Genomic DNA, 20781 nt, shown 5'->3' with positions numbered 1-20781 from the left:
ATATTGTGCTGAGGGTTGCACAACTCTGACTGACTATATTTAAAAACCTCTGAACGATACATTTTAAATGGGTGAATTTTATAGTATGTGTGTTATATTTTAGTAAAGATAGATTTATTTTTTTTAAAAAAAAATCCTTCAGACACAGTGTAAATTAAATCTGGGACTGTTTCCAAGGATTGCTATCCCTAAATGTTTCTGGACCCTACACTACCCCATTTGTATCATAAGCGCTCAGGGTAACGAGTTCTCTTGAGATTGCCTTCCCACCCGCCATGTGCAGAGAAAGCTTCTGTTCATTTGTCCTACACCTACTTCCAGGTTTTCAAGGAAGGCTTATCCGGTCCCAGTGTGGCTACATCTTTGGGCACCGTGGCACCTGACTTCTGAGGTTTCCTAGGCTGGGCTTCCCCATTTTGTGCACTCCCAGTTCTGTGACCCTGTGCCCATACAGTGATCCCCTGGACTGCTACTGCAGGCCCGTGAAAGGAGACAATATTGGGAAAGCACAGAAGAGGAGGGAGGGAGGGAGGGCCAAATGAATAGTCCTTTCCAGGATCCGCCGTCCAATCCCAGAAGCTCTGAGGCAGGCAGCTGGAAGTTTCCACTTCCCTCACCAGATGCCCTTGTTGCCACCCCCTGCCCCTAGGACCCCGAGACACATGAACATTGGATACTCATCCATCCAAGAGATGTTTAATGTATCTTCAGGTCAAGGTACAAAACACAGGGCAGGTGCTAACCCCAGGAAAGTCACCTGCCACCCAGTCAGCCCCCTTACCACTATAGCCAGGCATCCCAGTCCCTAGAAGAGTAGGGCAGTGGCCCTGGGATACCTAGCTCCTTTCCTTTATGGAGAATGTCAAGGAAGTAATGTGGGAGCCCAGAGGCCACTGCTTCCGTTCCTCAGAAAACCCAGACCCAAGAAACTGAAAAGTCCAGACTTAGACACAGAGCAGCAGATCCCCAGAGCAACTCAAAGAAACAGCTCTGATCTGAAGCTGGGCCTGGCCCTGTGGCTTTGGTCCGAGAAAAGAAGGAACTATTTCCCCAGTAACTGGAAGCAAAGGGGAGGAGATAAAGCAAGAAGTGGAGACAGATTCTCACTGCCCTAAAAAAACTGACTGTGGGTAGCTGACCCAACAGGGCAGCAAAGCCCGAGGTTGAGGCTTGCTCTACCTCCCACCCCAATCCCTCTGAGGACCAGTCCCTTGATGAACTTCATTGCCAGGGCACTGTCCTTAAGCTAGTGCTAAGGAGGGGGTGGAGGGCAAGAACGGCCAGCATCAGTTAAGATATAATGCCCTTGCTTTGGGGGAAGGCAACACCTGCCTAGAGTGACCCCAGAAGACCTACTGGGGAAAGGGCATCAGCTACCCAAGTCTCTGGGCCTAGCTCCTAGAAGCTTTGGACTGGGTCTTGAGCCAGGGTTAGGACCTTACTAAAAGGGAATGTGGCAGGAGTTAGGAGCAGGGGTGATGTTCAAAGGGTCCCTGTGAGGACTAGCCCAGGAGACCGTTCTGACTCCTCCCATTCTTACTCCTCCTAAGGAGCCCAGTTGCCACTTCAGTCCAGGCCCCTCTGACCCCATGTCAGGCAGAGTGGGCTCCTCTGCCCTTTGTGCAGGGAACACTTCCACAGGGGGTCCGGACTCGGGCTCCTTCCTGAGTCCCTGGGCTACAGCCGGCCACCTCTGTTGAACTGGATGCACCAGTAGGAATTGGCGGTGCCTGGGCTAAGATGAGAGTGGTCCTCGTGTTCCATGAGGGGCTGTAGCTCCTGCTGCCGGGGGACGTCAGCGCTGCTCTCACTGCGAGACCGGCCAGCCTTGGCCAGGCTTGGGGGAAAGGCGAAGCTAGGGCGCAGATCAGAAGGCAGATCAAGAGGGGTCTGGGGCTCTTCAGCAGCCAGTGGGCGGGGAGGCAAGCGGGTCATAGTCGGGGCCTGGGTACAGGGCGGGGATGCCAGGCTCTCCAGAGATGAGATGCTCTGGTTCCAGCCTGTTTGCATGTCCACAGGCACAATCTTGGTGGTTTCCGAGGAAACATAGACTGCCAGGTCCCCCTGCCCACTCTTCCAGGGTAGCTCCTTCTCTGCACAGGTTGGAGACGGGGGGATGATTCGTGGGCTGGGGCACACCTCGAGGCTCCCTGGGGACAGAGAGTACACATGCGCTCATTTCCAACACAATGGAATCCTCAAGTATAAGCACATTTTCATAAATAAATTCATTCCACAGTTGCCATATTACATCCATTTGTGTGATTATTTGATGAATGCCTTGCTAAAGAAAAGCTCCACAGCTGGTTTCATTATATGTTGTATCCCCACGACCTAGCACAGGGCTGGGCACATAGTGGTCGCTTAATAAATACCTACTGAAAAATGAAAATAACTAAAGCAAGAGAAAGGAGTCAGGCAGGAAAAAAGCCCCATCTGCAATCAGTTCTCATTCACCTTGTAGCACCAATCTCAGAAACCACATCCTGCCAAGCCCCACCCGAGAGTGAGGTGGCTGTGAGAGTGAGAAAGATATCAAAACTCCAGTTAAAGGCTCTGCTGGGAGCCCTGCCAGGACACTCACCACAGCCCTTTAGTGGGACAGAGCCCAGGAGTGTGAGCTCATGCAAACCTAATAGCAGGCTAAAGCTGTGCCGCAAAGATGCCAGAGCACTGGGGACATGAGGTGAGAATCCCAGAATGCTAGCAAGGGGTTGGAAGGCTCAGCCCCTGCATGACAGGAAGTCTGAGGTTCTGAAACAGGAAACCTGGAAAAGAGAAGCCCTCTGGCCACCTGCCACCCCCTGCCCTCCAAAGTCAAACACAATTCCTTGCATATAATAGGTGCTCAGTATGTATCTGCTCATTGATAAAGTCGTGAGCAGTCCTATAAACTTGATTGAGTACATTATGAAATGTATCGATGCTGTGATTGAAAATAAAACTACCTCTCTTGAAAGACCTGGAGTTTTAACAAACAACAACAACAACAACAACAACATTAAAACAACACAAAACTTCAATATTCACCTTTGGAGGATGCTAGGGAACTAACTCATGGTCTGAAAACTGATAAATAAAGAGGAAAAATCAAGCATTTATCCATTCTTTCTTGTATGAACTATATATCTCAAAGTAACTAAGTAATTGGTGAAGGGAACTTTTTTTCATAGAAGTATTCCTGCTAATAAATGCAGACAAAAAAAATAGATGTAGAATATCACCATTGTGCAACCCCTAATGAAATGCTGAATCTGGCAGTGATCAACAGTGGCTGTTAAGACCATTTGATGAAAACTAACAGGGAACTTGATCAGGCTAATTACATCTGAACCCAGTGTTCGATGCAAACCTCACAAAAAGAGAGACAACCAGATGATATGTGCTTCCTGATATGATGCAACCAACTATAAAATATTTTTACTAAAAAATTGAAACTGAAATCTGATCTAGATGTAATTACCTGATCTAGATGTAATTACCAGTTTCAAGAAAATATACGATTTGCTAAGAATATGAGACGGTCTAGATATACAAAGTCAGAGAAGTTGGGGGAGAACATACAGGAAGAAGGGGTTACAGAGTGATTGGGAACCACACATTGAATGGACTAATTCAGTTTTTTAGACTTTTATCTAATAAAAATAAAGGAAATATTAGGGACATTGAAACATACTAAATGACACTTTGGGAATACAATCAGCAAAATCTACACAAGAAAATACTGTGAGATAAATAATCAGGTTATTTCAATAAATACATTGCTGGGGGAAAGAGTAGATAGCGGGGGGCATGGGGAACCCTTAAAACTTGACACCATTGACAAGTTAAAACAGATACTTCTTTGTTGTGGGGTGGGGGGCGGGGGCGGCTGTCCTGTGCATTCTAGGATGTTTAGCAGCATCCCTAGCCTCTACCCACTGAATACAAGTGTAGCCCTCCAGTTGTGGCAATCCCAAATGTCTCTAGACAATGCCAAATATCCCCTGGGGGACAAAATCATTCCACCATGACTGCCTTGAGAGCCGCTACTAAAGATTAAAAGAGACTTATCAACCTAAAGCAAAAATGGGCCTTGTCTGGATTTTTATTTGAACAAATCTGTTTAAACATGTATATGTATATATAAAGACAATCTGGGAAATTTGATCTTTAACTGGATATTCAATAACTAAGATTTTAAATATGATAATGGTATTATGGTTATATTTTTAAAGATATAATTTAGAGATATTTTTAGAGATATACGCTGAAGTATTTATTTTCAAAGTGATATTATACTGGTGATTTGTTTTAAAAGAGCCCAGTGAAGAAAAGGACATAGTGAGGATGCAGATGAAATAAGACTGGTTAGGAGGAGGCAATTATTAAAGCTGGGTAATAGACAGATGGGCATTCATTTTATTATTCTATTGTATATTTTGAAATTTTCTATAATAAAAAAATTTTTAAAGACACCTGAGGGTGCTTGAGCCAACTAGCAGTGATAGTTAGCATTATGAATGAGATAGGTCTCCACATATGAAAACATGTATATATTGTCTTTTATCTTCAATAATTCCATTTTGATGAGTTCAGGCTCCTCCCCCAGGACAGCCTACCGCCTTTATCAGGGATTCTACCTGAGGGTAGGTGTAGTGAGCATGGGTCACAATAGAACCTGTTGTTAGCTTTGCTTGTCACCTCGTGTTTCTCACCAAACTATAAAGGAAGGCAGCATGATGGTGAAAAGACTGTGGGCTTTGGAGTCAGATAGGTCAGTTTCAAATTCAGGTTCTGCTGTGGGATGCTAGACAAGTCCCAAGTCCACATATTGGTTGTCGTGAGAGTGGATGCTCAGTAAATGCTGGTTGATGAATGAATGAATGATTAGGAAAAGGAGGTTTTCTGGAGTAGAGGCTGTGAGTGAAAAGGGAGGAAGCCAACTGCACAGGTCCAGCTTGCTCCAGAGGGGAGGGAGGCAGGGAGGAAGCCATTACCTGAGAACTTGCCTTCTTGGAGAACCTCACTGGTGGCCCGAGCCACAAAGATGATCCCCTCATCGTCTTCCTTCTCTGTCTCCGAACTGTCACTCTCCTCTTCCTCCTCAGATTCCACAGTTAAGATCACAGCAGCTGGACAAGGACAAGAGATGAGTGAGGTAGCTACCCCAGCAGCTGCCTCTTGGTACTGCAACCCCAAGCCAGCTCCTGTCTACCCATGGAGAGCCCACAGTTGACAGAGGCACCTGGTTTCTGCTCTGGCTGCTTCAGCACTGGCCTAGGGATTGGGCCTAGAACCACAGATCCCAAGGAGGCAACCAGGGAAGCAGAGTCCTCAGAGGAAGCTATACTTTCAAGTTCTCCCATCCTCTTCTCTTAGCCTCAGATCCTATCATCAACTGAAAACATGAATATTTGGAGAGCTACAAGGGCCATCAATGTTCAGCTCACCCTGGTTTTGCAGACGGGACACTGGGCCCCAGGGTCCACCCATCCTTCAAGGCTCAGACCAAACTCCTCCCTTCTCCATGACACCTTTTCCAAGTCCTCAGGGACTGTAACCTGCAGTTTGCTATCAGACACCTCCTGTCACAAATAGTCTAATAAATGCATTGAACACAACCAGCTTTGAAATCAAGTTGGAGAGGAAGAGCCTCAGCCCATGGTATTAAATACAGCACAGAGGAGGATTCAGGCTGATGGGCTCCTGCCCTTTCCCTACCCCTCCCATGCTCAACATCACCCCTCCTCTGTGCTTGCCTGTATCCGGAAAGCCCAAGTCTCGAGGAGGTTTCCCATTTGTAGCCGCAGTGTTAGCCACACCATTCTTCTGAGGACCAAGAAAAAAGCTTTAAGCCTCTGGCCCTGGCTCCAAATTCCAACTCTGTTTTCTGGTAGGGTCAACAGGAAGATGAGTCTTCCTGACACAGCAGGGGAGGCAATCTGTGTCAGTCCCAATGGTTCTACCATCCCTTGAGCCCCTTAGGCAAGTGTTGTGGAGTCTGAGTAAACCATGGCCCAGGATGGGCTCTTGATGCATTAGCCTAGGCTGAATTAGGGGCTTATGGAGGTGCCTGCCCCCACAAGGAATCTGCCTTTCTCCTGCTCATTTCACCTCTGGTAGGAGGTCCAGCAGGTGATTGCATGGCCAAGAAGCTACTCTCCCACTGAAGGCCGCACCTTACCCTTCTGGGGCTCCAGGAAGACACAAAAGGGAACTCAAACTGCTACAGCCACCAGGTCCCTGAGGATTATCCAATTAGTGGTCCCCCTGAGTTTCATTCCAACACTTAGGGGCTCAAAATTGCACGCTATCAGCCTCTGGCCCCAAACAGAAGTCCCAAATGAGCACGTGCCTTCTTGCAGCCAGCCTTGCGGGGTCGTGGCTTGCTCTTGGTGAAGCAGATATTGTGCTTGGTGGACTTAAAGGACTCCAGTCGCCGCTTCATGTTCTGCTGGAAGACCTCCTTGTCCTGCCGCTCCTGCGCATCCTCCAAGATGAAGTGGCGGCTGCAGCTGGCTTTGTACTGGTAATGACAGCCCCGCCCTGCCATGAGGCTGAGTACCTTGGCCTCCCTACAGGAACCCCAGGCCACAGCCCCATGTTCGCCATAGGCCCTGCTGGCTGTGTTTTTTGAGAACTAGCCATGGATTAAAATAGATAGATAGATAGATAGATAGATAGATAGATAGATAGATAGATAGATACTATAGGAATCCGCCAGACACTCTGTATTTTCAGTTCACTGAGGAAAAACTTTCCTTATCTCAGAACCTAACTCCTCCAAATCTGGTTTCCCCTATCCCCTACTGCCCTTTCCCAATTCTCTCTAATTTGAAGTGTTAAGAGGCAGAGGGCTACTCTGAGACCATGGGGGACATTACTTTCTTGCACCTCTAGTTATGAACCTCGTCCCTTGCCTGGCCCACATGCCCACTTCTAGCTACACAGGATTCTTTCTCCAGGTAGAACTCTCCAGAGAGCCATTCCTACAACCACCACCATAATACCTCGGGCTGCACTTTGAACTCCCATAACTATCTCTCCTGACACCCTGGACCCTCTCTTGGTCCAACAACTACCTAGGCCCAGTTCAGGACCAACCCCATCATCTGTTCCTTCCAACTCTTTCTAATAAAGACCAAGCCTACTACACTCACCTACACTGCCTCCATCTCAGCCCTTGGCTCTTGGCAGCCTTTTCATTATCTAGTGGTAATCCCCCAAGTACTGTCAATGTGTTTGAAATCACCTTGTCTTGCCTCACCCATTCCCAGTCTGGTCCCTTTCCTACATCTCATCTTTTCTGCTTCCTTGGACTAGTTATAAGAGCTCCCTGCAAGTCTCCCATCTGTTCCCCTCTATATACTCACCTAGAGGTACCCCTCTCTCGGGGAAATGAAGGGAGGGGTTCGGTTCCTTCACAGGGCTCATAAATCCCCAATCCTAGCCTCCACTTTGCTCAGCTCACTCTTTCCTGCTTCCACCAGTTCCCTGCCCCTTCTATTTCTCCCTCTCCTGCTCCTTCAATCCCTCCCTCACCACTGGCCCCTCCACTCTGCTTTTAAGCATGTTCCTGCCCTTACCTCCTTGAAGAAAGCCTTTCCATTGATGCCATTGCCTCCTTTTTGCTGCCAAACTTTTATACTTTGATTTAGACACTTTTGCTCATACCCATTACTTTCTTCAATACCAGAAATACAACTGCAGGGTCCACAACTCCCAGCGCTGCCTTTTCTCTGGTCACCAGTGTCATGGCCTCTGGTTAGGCACTGGCCTCACCTCTGTGCAGCATCGAGCCCTCCTTCTGCCCCTCCTTTGTTGGTTCCCCTTCTTTTTCTTCCATGTGCATTTCTCACAGTGTTGTCCTTCGCCCTCCTCTCTTCTTTCTAAGTGCTCTCCCCAGCAAAGATATCCATTCTCTCAGTTTCAGCTAACCCAGTAATAGAAATCTGTGGTTCCCAAACACCAGCTATCAGATTAGCTGCATTTGAATCACCTGGGGGACTTATCAAAAGCACAGAGTCTTCTTCCATTCCATACTATAGAATCAGAATCTCCAGGAGGTAAAGCCAGGAATAGGTATTCTAGCAAGCTCCCTGGGAGAATTCTGATGTAGTCAGGTAAGGAAACCTCTGATAAAGATTGCTTCCAAATCTTTATCTCCAGTGCTTATCTCTCTCTTAAATTATAATCTTATATTTCTAACTGCATACAAGACACTTCTGTCTCTCTCTGATGATATATCTGTGAAGAACATGAGGAATTATAGATTGTTATAGTATAACTAAGTGAATTCATTACTGGCTAAGTAAACGTACCCCAAAAATTCTTGATCCATTTCAGTCTGGAGGAAAGTCTTTAGTAGCATACCACAGGGCTCTGTCCTCAGCTCTATCCTGTTCAACATTTTTATGTTGATTTGGATGGATACAGATTTAACCGCCTTAGCAAGTTTTTACATGATGTGAATCTGAGCAGATATTTGGTGGCAGACATGGGATCCAAACGATGGAATGATGGGCTAAATCAAATAAGATGACATTTAACAGGAACAAGCACAATCTCACTCCAGTTTTTCTGACTACACAAGAACTGGTTGGACTGAACCCACTAACCAATCTTATACACACACATCCACAGACAACCAATCAGTATTTCCATCCTGATGTATAGAAAGAAATACATAACATACCTATGAATGTTCCTGAATCTGACCAGGCCTTTAGATCTAACTACCAGGAAACACAGGGGAGGAAGGAACATGTTAAATATCACCAATGAAATATAATTAGCAAACCTATAAAATGGGAAATTTTCTGAGACACAGTACCTAGTTTCTTCCAGAAATAAATAACAAGAGGAAAAAAAGAGGGAGACAGAACTACTATAGTTTTTTTAAGTAAAGAGACATATTTACCAAATACAAAATATGGACTTTGGATCCTGATTTAAACATACCATCTGGAAAAAGATATTTATGAACACTGACTGGATATTTGATGTGAAAAGGAATTACTGTTATTTGTTGTAAGCAATAATGGTACTATGATTATTTTTTAAAAAGTTCTTGCTACCTAGAAATACATACTAAAATATTTAGAGAAGATATGCTATCTGGACTTTGCTTTAAGATAATTAAGTGTGGGTGGCGTATGGTGGGGTCTAGAATGTAGCAAGATTAACCATGCGCTGATAATTATTGAAGCTGGGTGATGGATAAATGAGTTATTTTATTCTCTCTAGTTTTGTGAATGAGTGGAACTTCCTATTAGGAAAAAAAGTAAACAAAACAAAACAAAAGAACCCCGGGTTGGCTGAGATAGAGTGTAACAGCCATGGACTGAGGAAGATGCTGAGTTTGCCTGATTGGAAGGACAGTATGGGGCCTCAGGGTCGAGAGCCAAAGCAGCAGGGGTTTGGGGTGCGGAAAGAAAATGGCAAGTTCTAGAACTAGAAAAATAAGAAGACAGGCCTTGTGCCATTACCTGGCCAACCACAGCTAAAATAGCACCTTCCATTCTGGGTCTCTTTTCTTATGACCAGAGAAGATACGCCAGGGAGAGGAAATGCTGGTCTGAGGGCAGAAGGCCTGTGTGGAAGGGAACTATCTTGAAAGCTTTGAAAACTTATTCTGCAGAGCTGCAGAGAGTTAAATTGGGACCAGTGGGAGAAAATTAAAGGAAGCCAATTCTGTCTCAACAGTAGAAATAATCTTGACTGTTAAAACTGCCAGGACTTACAGGAGGTTGGTGAGAGGCTTCCCATTCCAGCAAGGTTCAAGGTGATGGTTTGCTGCCCCCTTGTGGGGCTGCAACAGGTTTCCTCCTGGGTGGGATGGGCCTTTCAAGCCCCAAAGCTTCTGCATTTAACTAACATTACCTAAAGCAAGTCTGCCTTCCCCATGCTAAGCTGGTCCTGCAGGCTTCCTCAGCATTCTTGCTTGTCTATGACCGCATCAAGACCTTTGTACTCCATCTCCTCCTTTCCTGTCCAGGGCTAATCAGGGCTAGTCCTATGTGTTCCTCTCTCAGCTCTAATCCACTCCAGCTTCCCAACTGGCTTATCCAGCCTCTCAACTCACCCCCTCCAATTTGATCTGCACTCTGCTATCAGAGAAGACATCTTTAAACAGTGCTTGTAGCAGGCCAATCCTTACTCAAACAAACAAACAAAAAAACTAAAAGTTATTATCAACAAGTTGAACCCATACTCTTCAACTGGGTATCTATAGTTCTCCACAAGCTGGTGCAACTGCCCCTTGAGCCTGCAGTCATGGCCTCCCCAGACCACCCTTATCCCTTCAGAACTCATGCCCTGCCTGTTCTCACCCTCCGGCGCGGCTTGTAGAGGCCTCCACAGAGCAGATGGTGCATCACAGCATCCTCACGGTCCCGGCCACTACGTACTGTATCAATCACCTGCAGATCCAGACATGCTCCACTGCCACTCTCCCTCCTGCAGGAAGCAGGGAACACATACATGTGCTGCAGAGGCACCAGGAGGCACAGGCCAGGGGAAGGGCAGAAGCAAGCATGCTCACACACCTATCCTAGAAGGGAATCAGAGAGGGCCCAATGGAGAGGAGCTTGAGGAAGGGAAAGTCGGCTCAAGGACTTACAGCAGGTTGGTGACAGAGGTCTCTGCCACAGAATTGCGGCTGGGCATAGAGGGCAGAGTGAGCCCTGCAGAGGATAAGACGTGGCCTCCCTGTGGGGACCAAGGCAGAGGTCAGACAGTAATCAGATCAAGGGTGGCCCAGACAGGATAATAAAAAGAATAACAATAGTTAACACTACTCTGCTCTTTTGATGCTTCAGGTACTGTGTCAGGCACTTTACCTATTGAATCTATAAAACTCTGTGACATAGGCACTCTTATTTCTGCTTTCTTACAGTTGAGGAAACTGAGGCTCAGAGAGGATAAGTGACTTACCCAAGGTCACAAGCCTATAAGTGATAAGAACTGAACCACATGTGTTGACTCCGGAGTCCAGCTGTTTCCCACCTTTCTCTACCGCCTGCCAGACTCTGAATATCAGCATCAGGCCAAGCTGGTTCCTGCAGCTGCCACTTCATAAGACTATTGAGTTTGCTCGGAATTCACAACTCCCTGCTCAGGGCCTGTCTGCTGTCACCCGCTCCTGCCCTGCCCTGCTGGCTACCTGCCCACCTATCACTAGCTGCCGACCCACCTGGTCCACGAAGCTGATGGCATCCCGGATGTTGAGTCTGTAGTACACATCCCAGATCTGGTCCCGGATGCGGTAGGCTGACCGCCGCATCAGCAGCTGACTCAGGTACTTCTTGTCAAACTGCTCCCACCTACGGAGGATGCCACACCCAGCCCTGAGTACCATCCCCAAGGCCTGGCTGGCTGGCCCTTCCTCAGATGGGGCAGGGGCACCACCAGCACTGGCTTGTCTCTCTTGGCATCAGCCTCAGTTAGGGAGAATCTCAAAGCTAGTCCCTGCCCCACAGTGTTATGGGAAAGCCTGACATTAATTGAAGTTATTACAAATAACTGTAAAATTGCAACCATGACAAGAACTACAGTGGGTAATTATAGAATATGATAGGGATTTATCCTAGTCAGGGAGGCCAGAAAAGACCTCCCTAAAGATTTAATGCCTTTGGTGAGATCTGAAGGATAAACAGAGGTTAAGTAGGAGAGAGGGAGGCAAAGGAATGTTCTAGCAAAGGTCCCAGTGGCCGGGGTGGGAGCAGTATAGTGAGTCCTGAGGTTCTAAACTAGGGTCCATGTAATTATCAGGCAGACGGTCAAAGGCAGAGCAGAGCACAGTGAGGCTGGAGTCCAGCAGGTGCGGGAGCCTCGCCTTATCCTGAGAGTACTGGGATGCCACTGAAGGGCTGAAGGCAGAGATCACTCAGGCTGAGCCTGGCTGTGTCCCTTCTCAGGAATATGGCACATCCCCCATGCAGCCCTGGCTGGTGGGGCTGCTGCTGCTGCTGCTGAAGGAGCTTCGGGGCAGCTCCCTCACCTGTCCCTCCAGTAGTGATAGCCATGGTGCCCCACAACGTCCTCCACTGCAGCCAGAATGTGGTCAAAAGTCTAGAAGGGGGGTGGGTAGGGGGACTGGATCAGGACTCTGCTCAAAATAGGAGAAGGGAGAGAGGGACAGGTGGAGGGATGGGGTTCTGGTACCCACGTGCTCATGCAGCTCCTCGTTCAGGGTAGGTTTGTGATGTTCACGCCTCTTCACCTTCAGCCATTTGACCAGTGGCTTGATGGTCAGGCCCTACAGACAGGCAGCAGGTGAGCCCTCCCCTATCCAGTTCCCTGCTGCCTTTCTCTCCCCATAATTAGGCCTTAGCTTTTGAATCTCACCTCACTACACTCAAGGTCTGGGAAGTCAGGTCCCTGTACCCCTAGCAGGAAGAGGAGTCCTTGTCCCAAAGGTGCCAAGCCTCCCCCAGGGCCTGCTATACCCTCTCCGCACCCAGCATTGTAGTCTCTCCCACCTGCACGATGACTGTGAAGAAGACGACCACAATAGTGGTGGCCACAAAGTAGTCCTTGGCAGGAACCTTGGTCCTATCCAGTAGGATGACGAGAGCAAAGGCCACAGCCCCCCGCAGACCCCCATAGGACATCACCACCTGGTCAATCTTGTCCAGAGGGGCCAGCCGGAATTGATTCAGCACCCATGTCTGCAGGACTACACCTACATCAGGAGGAAGGCCAGTGGGAGCAGGGGGTTGGGAATGGAGGGCACTGGGAGTGATGGCACCAAGTATCTGGGCGAAGGTCTGACAGGGGCAGGGAAGGGTGAGCAATAAGGGGAGACTTAGGAATTGACAAGGATGTGGAATCAGATTAAGGGATGAGCTGGGGCAGGGGCAGGAAGGAGAGTGGAAAAGCAGAGGGTGCCAGCAATACCGAGGGCTCGGAAGAACAGGATGAAGAAGAGGGTGCCCAGCACCAGCCCAGAATCCCAGGCCCACTTAGAAGAGTCCACAGCGGAGATGCCAAGCAGCATGAAGATGACAGTTTCAGCGCAGCTGGCTAGAGTCTTCATTGTGTATTTGACAGCTGTGCGTGACTTATGGGAGATATTGGCCTCCACATACTTCTTACAGCCCAAGCCACACATAGTCACCCTGAGAGAGGAATGGAGAAACCAGGCAAGTGAGGAAGGGGCGCAGGAGGCATAACCTCTAGGGTTTGAGCATGCTGCAGGAGAGGGTGTTGCCCATCACAGGATGTCAGACTCTCAGAGCTGAAGCCCAGGAAGCATAGAGACTGTCCAAGGATAGCTAGTGGTAATCCCGGGATAAGAGTCCAAATCTCCATGCTTCCCACTCAGTACCTCCTGGAGGGGATGGTGAGAGAAACATGCTCTGAACAGCATACTCTCTGAGGCACCTTTTGAAGTGCTATGGCCGCCAGAGCCAGTGGCACCTGGCATTGAAGCTGACACACCAGCTTAGCCCAAACCCCACAGAGCACTCCAGGCAGAGGAAGACTGGGTTCTGGGGTGCCCAGAAAAGTTCTAGAGACAGATCCTGAAACATTACCTGAGGTTTACTGTCTCCCAAAAGGAGTCTGAGGCTCCAGTACCACAAGAGCTCAAGGACACCTATGGATTCCTCAGGATAGTGCTTCTATCCATATGAGGGGCAACCATCTCCAGTGCCCCCTCCCAGCTGCCTGCTTGCAAGGCCCCCCAGGACTCACGCAAGAATGGCGGAGAGCGAGGCCATTTCAGCAGTGAGGTAGGCTGCGTAGGCGAGGAGGAAGACCAGCAGCGGCTCGATGATGCGGACCCGCTTGGTGAAGCGTGTGGTCAGGGCCAGGAGGAAGGCAAAGACTAAGCCCACGGCTGCCCCGCCCAGACTGACCACAAACAGGGAGGCTGGGGGAGGAGTGGGTTGTCAGCATGACTCCTGGCCTGGACCCTATCTTGGCTGACAAGATTGCTGCCTGGCAGGGAGCAGAGGATGATGCCCACTACACTCCCCGGGGGTCAGGATCCTGGGAAAGCCCCTCCTCAGTTTCTCAGGGCCCCATTTCTCCATAAAGGAGGGAAGAAAATGAGGCAACCTGAATGCCTCCTCTGTCCTGATGCGTTGGGGACAGGGACTCAGCAACCCAGTGGAGGCAGACCTCCAGTGCCAAGCCGAGAGGGAGGGGATACTGACCGACTCCCTTCAGGTAGTCAGTGGCCTGTACGTTGGCAGAGCCCATCTCCACAAAGGAATTGCAGACCTTGTACAGAACCTGAGGGAGAAGAGAGGAGTCAGAAGCAAAGGGAAGGCAGCAATTGGAACTGCTGGGAGGTGAATGTTGAGACGTATTTCTTTCCCAGGGGACCCAGAGGGAGGGTCTGAGCCTGTTCATATATCCAATTGGTCAGAGTATGGCATTCTAGGATCATGGATAGGAGCCAGCTGAGCACTCTCACCACAGTGACTGCATCATTGAGCAGGGACTCGCCAAAGACGATGATAAAGAGAGTCTCGTTGACATGCACCTCCTCGAAGACAGCCAGAACAGCCACGGGGTCCACTGCTGAGATGAGGCTCCCAAACAGCAGGAAGTCCAGCAAGCCAGCCTGCACTCTAGGGGCTTTTGAGGAACAGATGGGGGACAGTAATTTGTGAGGTATTGAGTCTCTTATAACATTCCCAGTGACAAAGCCAGAATCCACCCCACTGTTAAACAAGGACATCTGGAGGACTTGGGATGGTGAAGAGAGCATCAACCTGCTGGTCAAGAGACTTGAGCCTAAGACCTGGCTTTGCCGCTTACCAACTCTGTGATGTTGGTGCTATCACTGTCACATGAATTCTCTTAGTCTTGCCTCCTCATCTGCCTACCTCACCAGATTGCTGCAAAAATCAGTCCAGGAGATGGCTAAGAAAGCTCTACGTAACCTGAAAAGCTAAAGTGGCATTGACAACAAAAACTGCAACAGCAGTAATAATAATCACCAACAGGTGGAAACTAGCTGCTGACTGGCTTTATTAGGGAGAAGAACAAAAGAGTGTGCTTTCTCCCACACCTGTGGTTCAAAGCCTAAGGGATGTGACACTCACAATTGCAGGAGGGGGAAAGTATATCCATCTATGAAGGCTGAATATAGTATAATAAGAGGCACAGGTGGGACTTGAACATGTCATATAATCTCTGTGAGCCTTGATTTCCTCATGTATATATATTGGGAATAATAACAGTATCTCCTTCACGAATTTCTTCATTTAGCCAGTGCCTAATACATAGAAAGTACCCTGTTATTAGGATTACTATTATTATTATGGTCTCCCGTCCTCCCTTCCCTTCCTGCCCAAGAGTTCACTGACTTGTTAGGAAAACCAGGTTGGCACCCTCAAGTGAAAATTGTAAACCTCCCCTTGCACCCTGGAAGAAGTCTGAATTACCGACATTCGGGGTTGAATAGATTTAGGGAGCAGGAAATGAGGAAGAAGGGAGCAGGTCAGGACAGCCTGAAGGCAAAGAGCCTCAGTAAAATGGGCCTCTCTTACTTAACTTGGACCCGATATCAAATAAGTTTAAGGGCCTCTATTTTCTTATTCATTGAATGAGATAAATTTTACTCCAACTGTCAAGAGTCAATGGAATAAGTAAAGTGAGAACACCTAGTGTAATGTTTTGCATTTTATGGATGTATAATGTGTATTTATTAAAAATAATAATATGAGCCAGGATGGTAGGCCCTCACAGAAATGGTTAGCTGTGCCTCAGGGGAGCAGAGCTGACAAGTGGTAACAGAGGGCAGGAGGCAGCAGGGTGGTAATACAGGCTTCCCAGCCTTGGCAGCCCACACACAGCTGGGAACCAGGGCCCTGCTCAGCTGTCATGGTGTAGAAGTCCAGACTCAACTGGCAAAAACTTAAATGACAGCTGAAGGCCCTTCTGGAGCATTGCCTTGCACTCCAGTTGGGAGGGCCCCAAGATGGAGCTCTCAGGGTGTAGGTCTCGCCACCATGGGATCTCTAGAGCTGGAGAAGCTTCCCTCTGCCAGCTCAGGTCTAAAGGTTACTCACCCACAAGTCCAGCTTGCTGCAGACCCCAGAGGGCAGCGCCTGTTGTAAAGGCATTCCAGAGTGTGCCCACCACAGCATAGGTGAGGATAGCACCCAAGTTATCAAAGAACAGCCGGCTGGGCATGAAATAGCCTGAGTCCAGCACGATAGGAGGCAGCAGGAAGAGGAAGAAGGTGCCTGGCTCCAACTGGTACTCAGCTTTCTTGGCCACAGCCAAGACAATGCCTCCAAGCACCAGTCCCAGCAAAATCAGCAGGCAGCTCTCTGGGACCAGAGACGTCACCTTCCGAGACAAGTGAAACACTACAAAGCAAGAAGAGGGCCGAAGGTATCAGCTTATGGGTAACACACACACACACACACACACACACAGGCCTTTAACCAGTCTTAGAAGGTTATCCAAGGTCAGGACTCCTGACCTTAGAACCAAAGAAGGAGAGAAGAAATTCAGGACTCCTAGAATCTCCAACTTCCCAGGGTTACAAACCCTCCACTGCAGCCAGTTGTCTGTTTCTTGGTGTTCCTATCATAGTAACCTAGGCCGCCATTGCTTGCTTTTTCCATTTCCAGAAATGCCCCCTTCTCTCTACTCTCATCCTCAGGGGACCTCACCTTTCTCTGGTTTCTCTTATCCATAGCCGTTAATTAAACCTCAGCAAATGCTACTCAGTATATTGTTATGTATAATATAGCTGTAAAAATCAGGGCCTCTGGAGCCAGGCTGCCTGGTTTCAAATCCTAGCTCATCTAGTTACTAGTTCTGTGAACTTGGAGCAAATAACTTCACCTCTTTTTCAGTTTTCTCAAGAACAAAATGGGAATAGAAACAGTAATTATCACATAGTACTTTTGTGAGGTTTAAATAAGACAAACTACTCAAAAGCACTCAGCGCAGTGCTTTATAGTAAGCACTCAATAAATGTCAAATTATTGTGTCCTATCTCCCTAACTAGATGATAATGCATATTATACCTCCTGGAAGCACTATGCTAGCCTAATGTGCTTTTATAATATAGGCTCACCAAGGACTCAGTAATATAAAAAGCATTAGGTTTAGCAGTTAAAAAATCTCCAATTCTTCTGTCTCCATCACTTTCTAATTGTGTGATCTCAGGAAATTATTTAATTTTCCTGAATTTCAATTTCTGCTCCTGTAATATAGAAAAATACTCATCACACAGGGTGAGGATAAAATGATATAGTGTAAACGTGCTAGTAGGATGTCAGACACATAGCAGATTCTCAATAAATATTAATTAAATATGACTCTGGGGGAAAATAATAGCTCTTTACCTAGGAAAAGAGGAGGAGGTATGAAACAGGTTTCTAGCACTATTGCCACTTCTTCCTTTGTCCCCTAAAATAAATTCTTTCGATTTTCCCTTGGTTCCCAATTGCCTTGGGGTGAACACTTCTCACATACAATCCCTGGAGTGGTGGGTAGTAGAGACTTCTGTGTTAACCTGTGTGAAACCCAATGCCAAGACAGTGCCCTTTGGAAGCTGTAGCCAAAGGGCTTAGGACAGTGCCTGGCACATCGTGGGATCTATACAAAGATTTGTTGAATAAAAGGGGGGGAAATCTCCCCAGCAATGAAGCTGGGAAGGTATCCCAAACATTCTACCTATCTTTCTCCTCCTCTCTAAGAAATTTTTTTTTTTTTTTTCTGACTGATGAGGAGGTTCTCTTGTCTTACCTCTAGAGGAGGTATCATCCAAGCTAGGAAAAGCACTATGATTTAAGGGGGAAACTACAGTGGTTGCTATAAACCCTAAATAAGACAAGAACCCTATTGCAGCTCACAGACTTCTCAGCAAACCCAATTTTGGGCTCCCAAAACTAAGGCTCCTCCCACCTTGCTCTCGTGGCTGCCAGGCCTAAGTTCAGTCATAGATCTCCCCACACACAGCCCTACTTTTTTTGGTCCCCCTCTCCTCTCCTTCAGAGACCCTATTCCAGCCTCATCTCCAGAGCATGCATCAACCCCAGCAATCTAAAACCCATCACCAAAGCCTGTTCTCTAACAGAACTAGGCTCCCTGAAGGCATTTCAAGCCCCATTTTCCATTATTAATGGGCTGCCACAGCAGAATGGAGAGCTCTCCAGCTCCTGCCCAGCCCCTTTACCCCCAGCAGTGTCTGTGGGGAAAAAAGGGGGGCAAATTCTAGGCTGTGTAATTCCTACATGAAGACTGTATTAGTGAAACTGGAGTACAGGCTGTGCCAGCATAGATGGGGAGTGAATAGCAACGTTCAGCTATAATTAGTCACCCCCATAGCAGAGCCTGCACAACAGGGAGAAGGAGGAGGGTCTCAGGTGGGAGGAGGGACCACTGGCTGCTCAGAAGAAGGGAGGAGGAAGCAGAGGCAAGGAAAAGCAGTTCTATTCAAGGAAAGGAATCTGAAGCACACCTTCAATGTGCAGACTGAAGGAGGTCGGATGTATGAAAGCATCTAGTGCAGGCAGCACATACATAGTAAGGCCCCAATAAACGGAAGTTTCTTCTACCCTGAAGTGGGAAGACTATAGACCTGAACTGGAGGGTTGGAGGGGTTGGTCCCAGAGCTAGCTACAAGAAGCGGGTATCTTTAGGGGAAAAGAGGAGGAGTAAGGGAAAAGCGGCAGTTTAGTATCCCAAGGGAGTGGACATTTGGACCTAGTATCCAGGGAAAACTGTTCCTCAGGACCAGGATGCCCGGGTTTGCCAGATAACACCATCCCCTCAATGTCCCCACACGTCCTCGCCGCTGACAGCGGTTTCTTGGCAGCTGGGGATTGGTGGAGAAGAGGGCAGCCCGAAGGGCTTACTGCAAGGGGAAGAGGGGAGCAGAGAAGGCAAAGGAGTCTAGGGATGAGGCCGGAGAGAGCTGGGGCAGCACTTCGAGAAGGCAAATTCCCAGAACTCCCATGCAAGGAGAGGAGGGAGATCCACAAGAGGCGGCGCAGGAACTGTATGAGGAGCTCACACTGCGAATTGTGGAATCACAACCTAAGTCCAGGCACTGTGCAAGAAGCCGGCCCGGATCTGGGGACTCGGGGCTGGGGGCGGGTCTGCTGCCCGCCACCAGCTTGAGGCTCTCACACATGCACTCACCGATTTTGGCCAGGCTGGCCACCAGGATCCATAGAGCTACCAAGTAGGGGGCCTCCACCTCGTGCCACTGCCAGCGGAAGAGCGCCAACCCTGGGGGAGGCTCGCGCGGAGACCCCGGCTCCTGGTTGGGTTCTTCGGTTGCTGCCGTCCCCGTCAGGGGCAATCCAAGCAGCGGCAGTGCGACGCGCAGCATCTTGCAGCCTGCCTAGCCGTCCTCCCGGCACTGCACGGCCGCCAGCCCTGTATCGCCGCCGCCGTCGCCTACCGGTCGCCCCAGCGTCACAGACACGTGGGGTGCGCTCCCCACAATCCTGGCTCCGATACACCCAAAGCCAGGTTCGGACAACGAGACCCTACCCCAGGGGTCCGTACTCTGATCCCCTGCTCCTCCCGTCTAAACCAGTCTCAGCTCTGGAAATTCCCCAGTGCAGCCCTCTCCCAAACCCCGCAACCGATCCCTTCCAGTCGGCTCCCCCAAACCTCCTCCAACCTGGATTCAGAGCTGTAAGCAGCCACAGCTCTCCAGAAACACTGGCTCGTCCCACCCTCCAGAGGCGGCAGCCAGCTGAGGGAGGGGACGGGGTCTGCGGGGGAGCGGGATCTAGAATGGAGGAGCGCGTCTCCTCCACTACCAGAGCCCCCACGCGGCGGGAAGCGGATCACTGATATCCAGTCCACCGGCGCCGGCGCTGCCGCGTGCAGACGGCAGGGGGCAGCGCGCAGCCGCCTTCTGAGCTGCCCTGCAGAGCCTGGGACCCCCTTCAGGCCCCAGACCAGGGCTGCGCACGCGCACTAGGTGCTCCCAGAAAGCCGTGACGGACAGCGCTATCCCCTAACATCCCCAGAAACTCTAAGGCCCAGACTAGGCCTAGCTCATTCCAGGCTGAGAAGAAAGCCGTTCCTCTTCATGTCCCAAACCGAGGAGCACCCAGATTCCTTCTCCCTCAAACTCTTCTCACATTTTCCATGAAACTCAAGAGAATGCATCTCCTTTCCCTAGAAAACGCAGCCTATCGATTTCCTTCAAACTAAGAGGGAGCCACGCAATTTTTCCCCCCAAATTGAGGGGCATTCGGCTTATCTCGCCCCAAACTGAGGAGGGCTGTCTCCACTTATTCAAATTTTTCCAAAACTGAGGGAAACATGTTCTACCTCCTCCCTCAAACTGAGTCATCCCATCTTTTTCCCAGAACTAGAGGCACCAGTCCCTCTTCTTCACCCAACTAAAGGGAAATGATCCCACCTCTTCCTTCAAAATGAGTGCAATCTAGTTTCATTTATCGCTCCAAACTGAAAGGGATCCATCTCCCTGCTTTCTCCAAATTAGGGAATCCCATCCACGTCGTCCCTCAAACTAAAGGGATCAGGACTATCTCGTCCCTAACCTGGAGGAGACCTGGCCGGCTACTATCTGAAGAAATTTCCGCCCCACCTACCCTAACAATTCCTCAGAGAGCGTAACCTCAACGTTCCACGCCCAAAGATAGCCTCCTGGCGCTCTGCGCACTCTCGAAGGCGGGGCGCGAGCTCGGTTTTCCCGCTCGCCCAGCCAGTGAACTAACGGGATCATGATCGTGCCCTCTGAGTGGCTGGTGGCAAACCCCGCCTCCGGCAGTGGTTGCCCCCCGCGCATTAGGAAACAACTCTTGGCTCCACCCCCTTCCTCGGCTCCGCCTC

The 20781-nt window shown here is 49.1% G+C and overlaps 1 protein-coding gene across 33 annotated transcripts; it reads right to left on the bottom strand.

The window, feature by feature from the left end:
- Positions 1-674: 674 nt before the first annotated feature.
- SLC9A5 (solute carrier family 9 member A5) lies at positions 675-20773 on the bottom strand. Of its 33 annotated transcripts, none has more exons than XM_039888917.1 (17): positions 19105-20773; positions 16011-16313; positions 14408-14571; positions 14145-14223; positions 13681-13858; positions 12883-13103; positions 12465-12667; positions 12152-12241; positions 11984-12054; positions 11177-11306; positions 10604-10692; positions 10314-10440; positions 6338-6508; positions 5742-5811; positions 5228-5272; positions 4980-5114; positions 675-2150 (listed from the first exon to the last, which is right to left on the bottom strand). In XM_039888917.1, exons 1-17 carry the CDS (start codon positions 19295-19297, stop codon positions 1678-1680), a joined length of 2742 nt encoding a protein of 913 aa, XP_039744851.1. In that variant the 5' UTR covers positions 19298-20773; the 3' UTR covers positions 675-1677. The 33 variants fall into 33 exon arrangements, 16 of the variants coding, with proteins under 16 accessions (XP_039744851.1, XP_039744852.1, XP_039744853.1 ...); XM_039888918.1 differs by having other exon boundaries at positions 5742-5808; XM_039888919.1 differs by lacking the exon at positions 5228-5272.
- Between the last annotated feature and the right edge of the window lie 8 nt (positions 20774-20781).

Source organism: Pteropus medius, unplaced genomic scaffold, assembly GCF_902729225.1.
Source record: "Pteropus medius unplaced genomic scaffold, Ma_sr-lr_union100, whole genome shotgun sequence".
Lineage (NCBI taxonomy): Eukaryota > Metazoa > Chordata > Mammalia > Chiroptera > Pteropodidae > Pteropus > Pteropus medius.
Note: the sequence above shows the minus strand (reverse complement) of the source record. Positions and strands in the feature narration are given on the sequence as shown.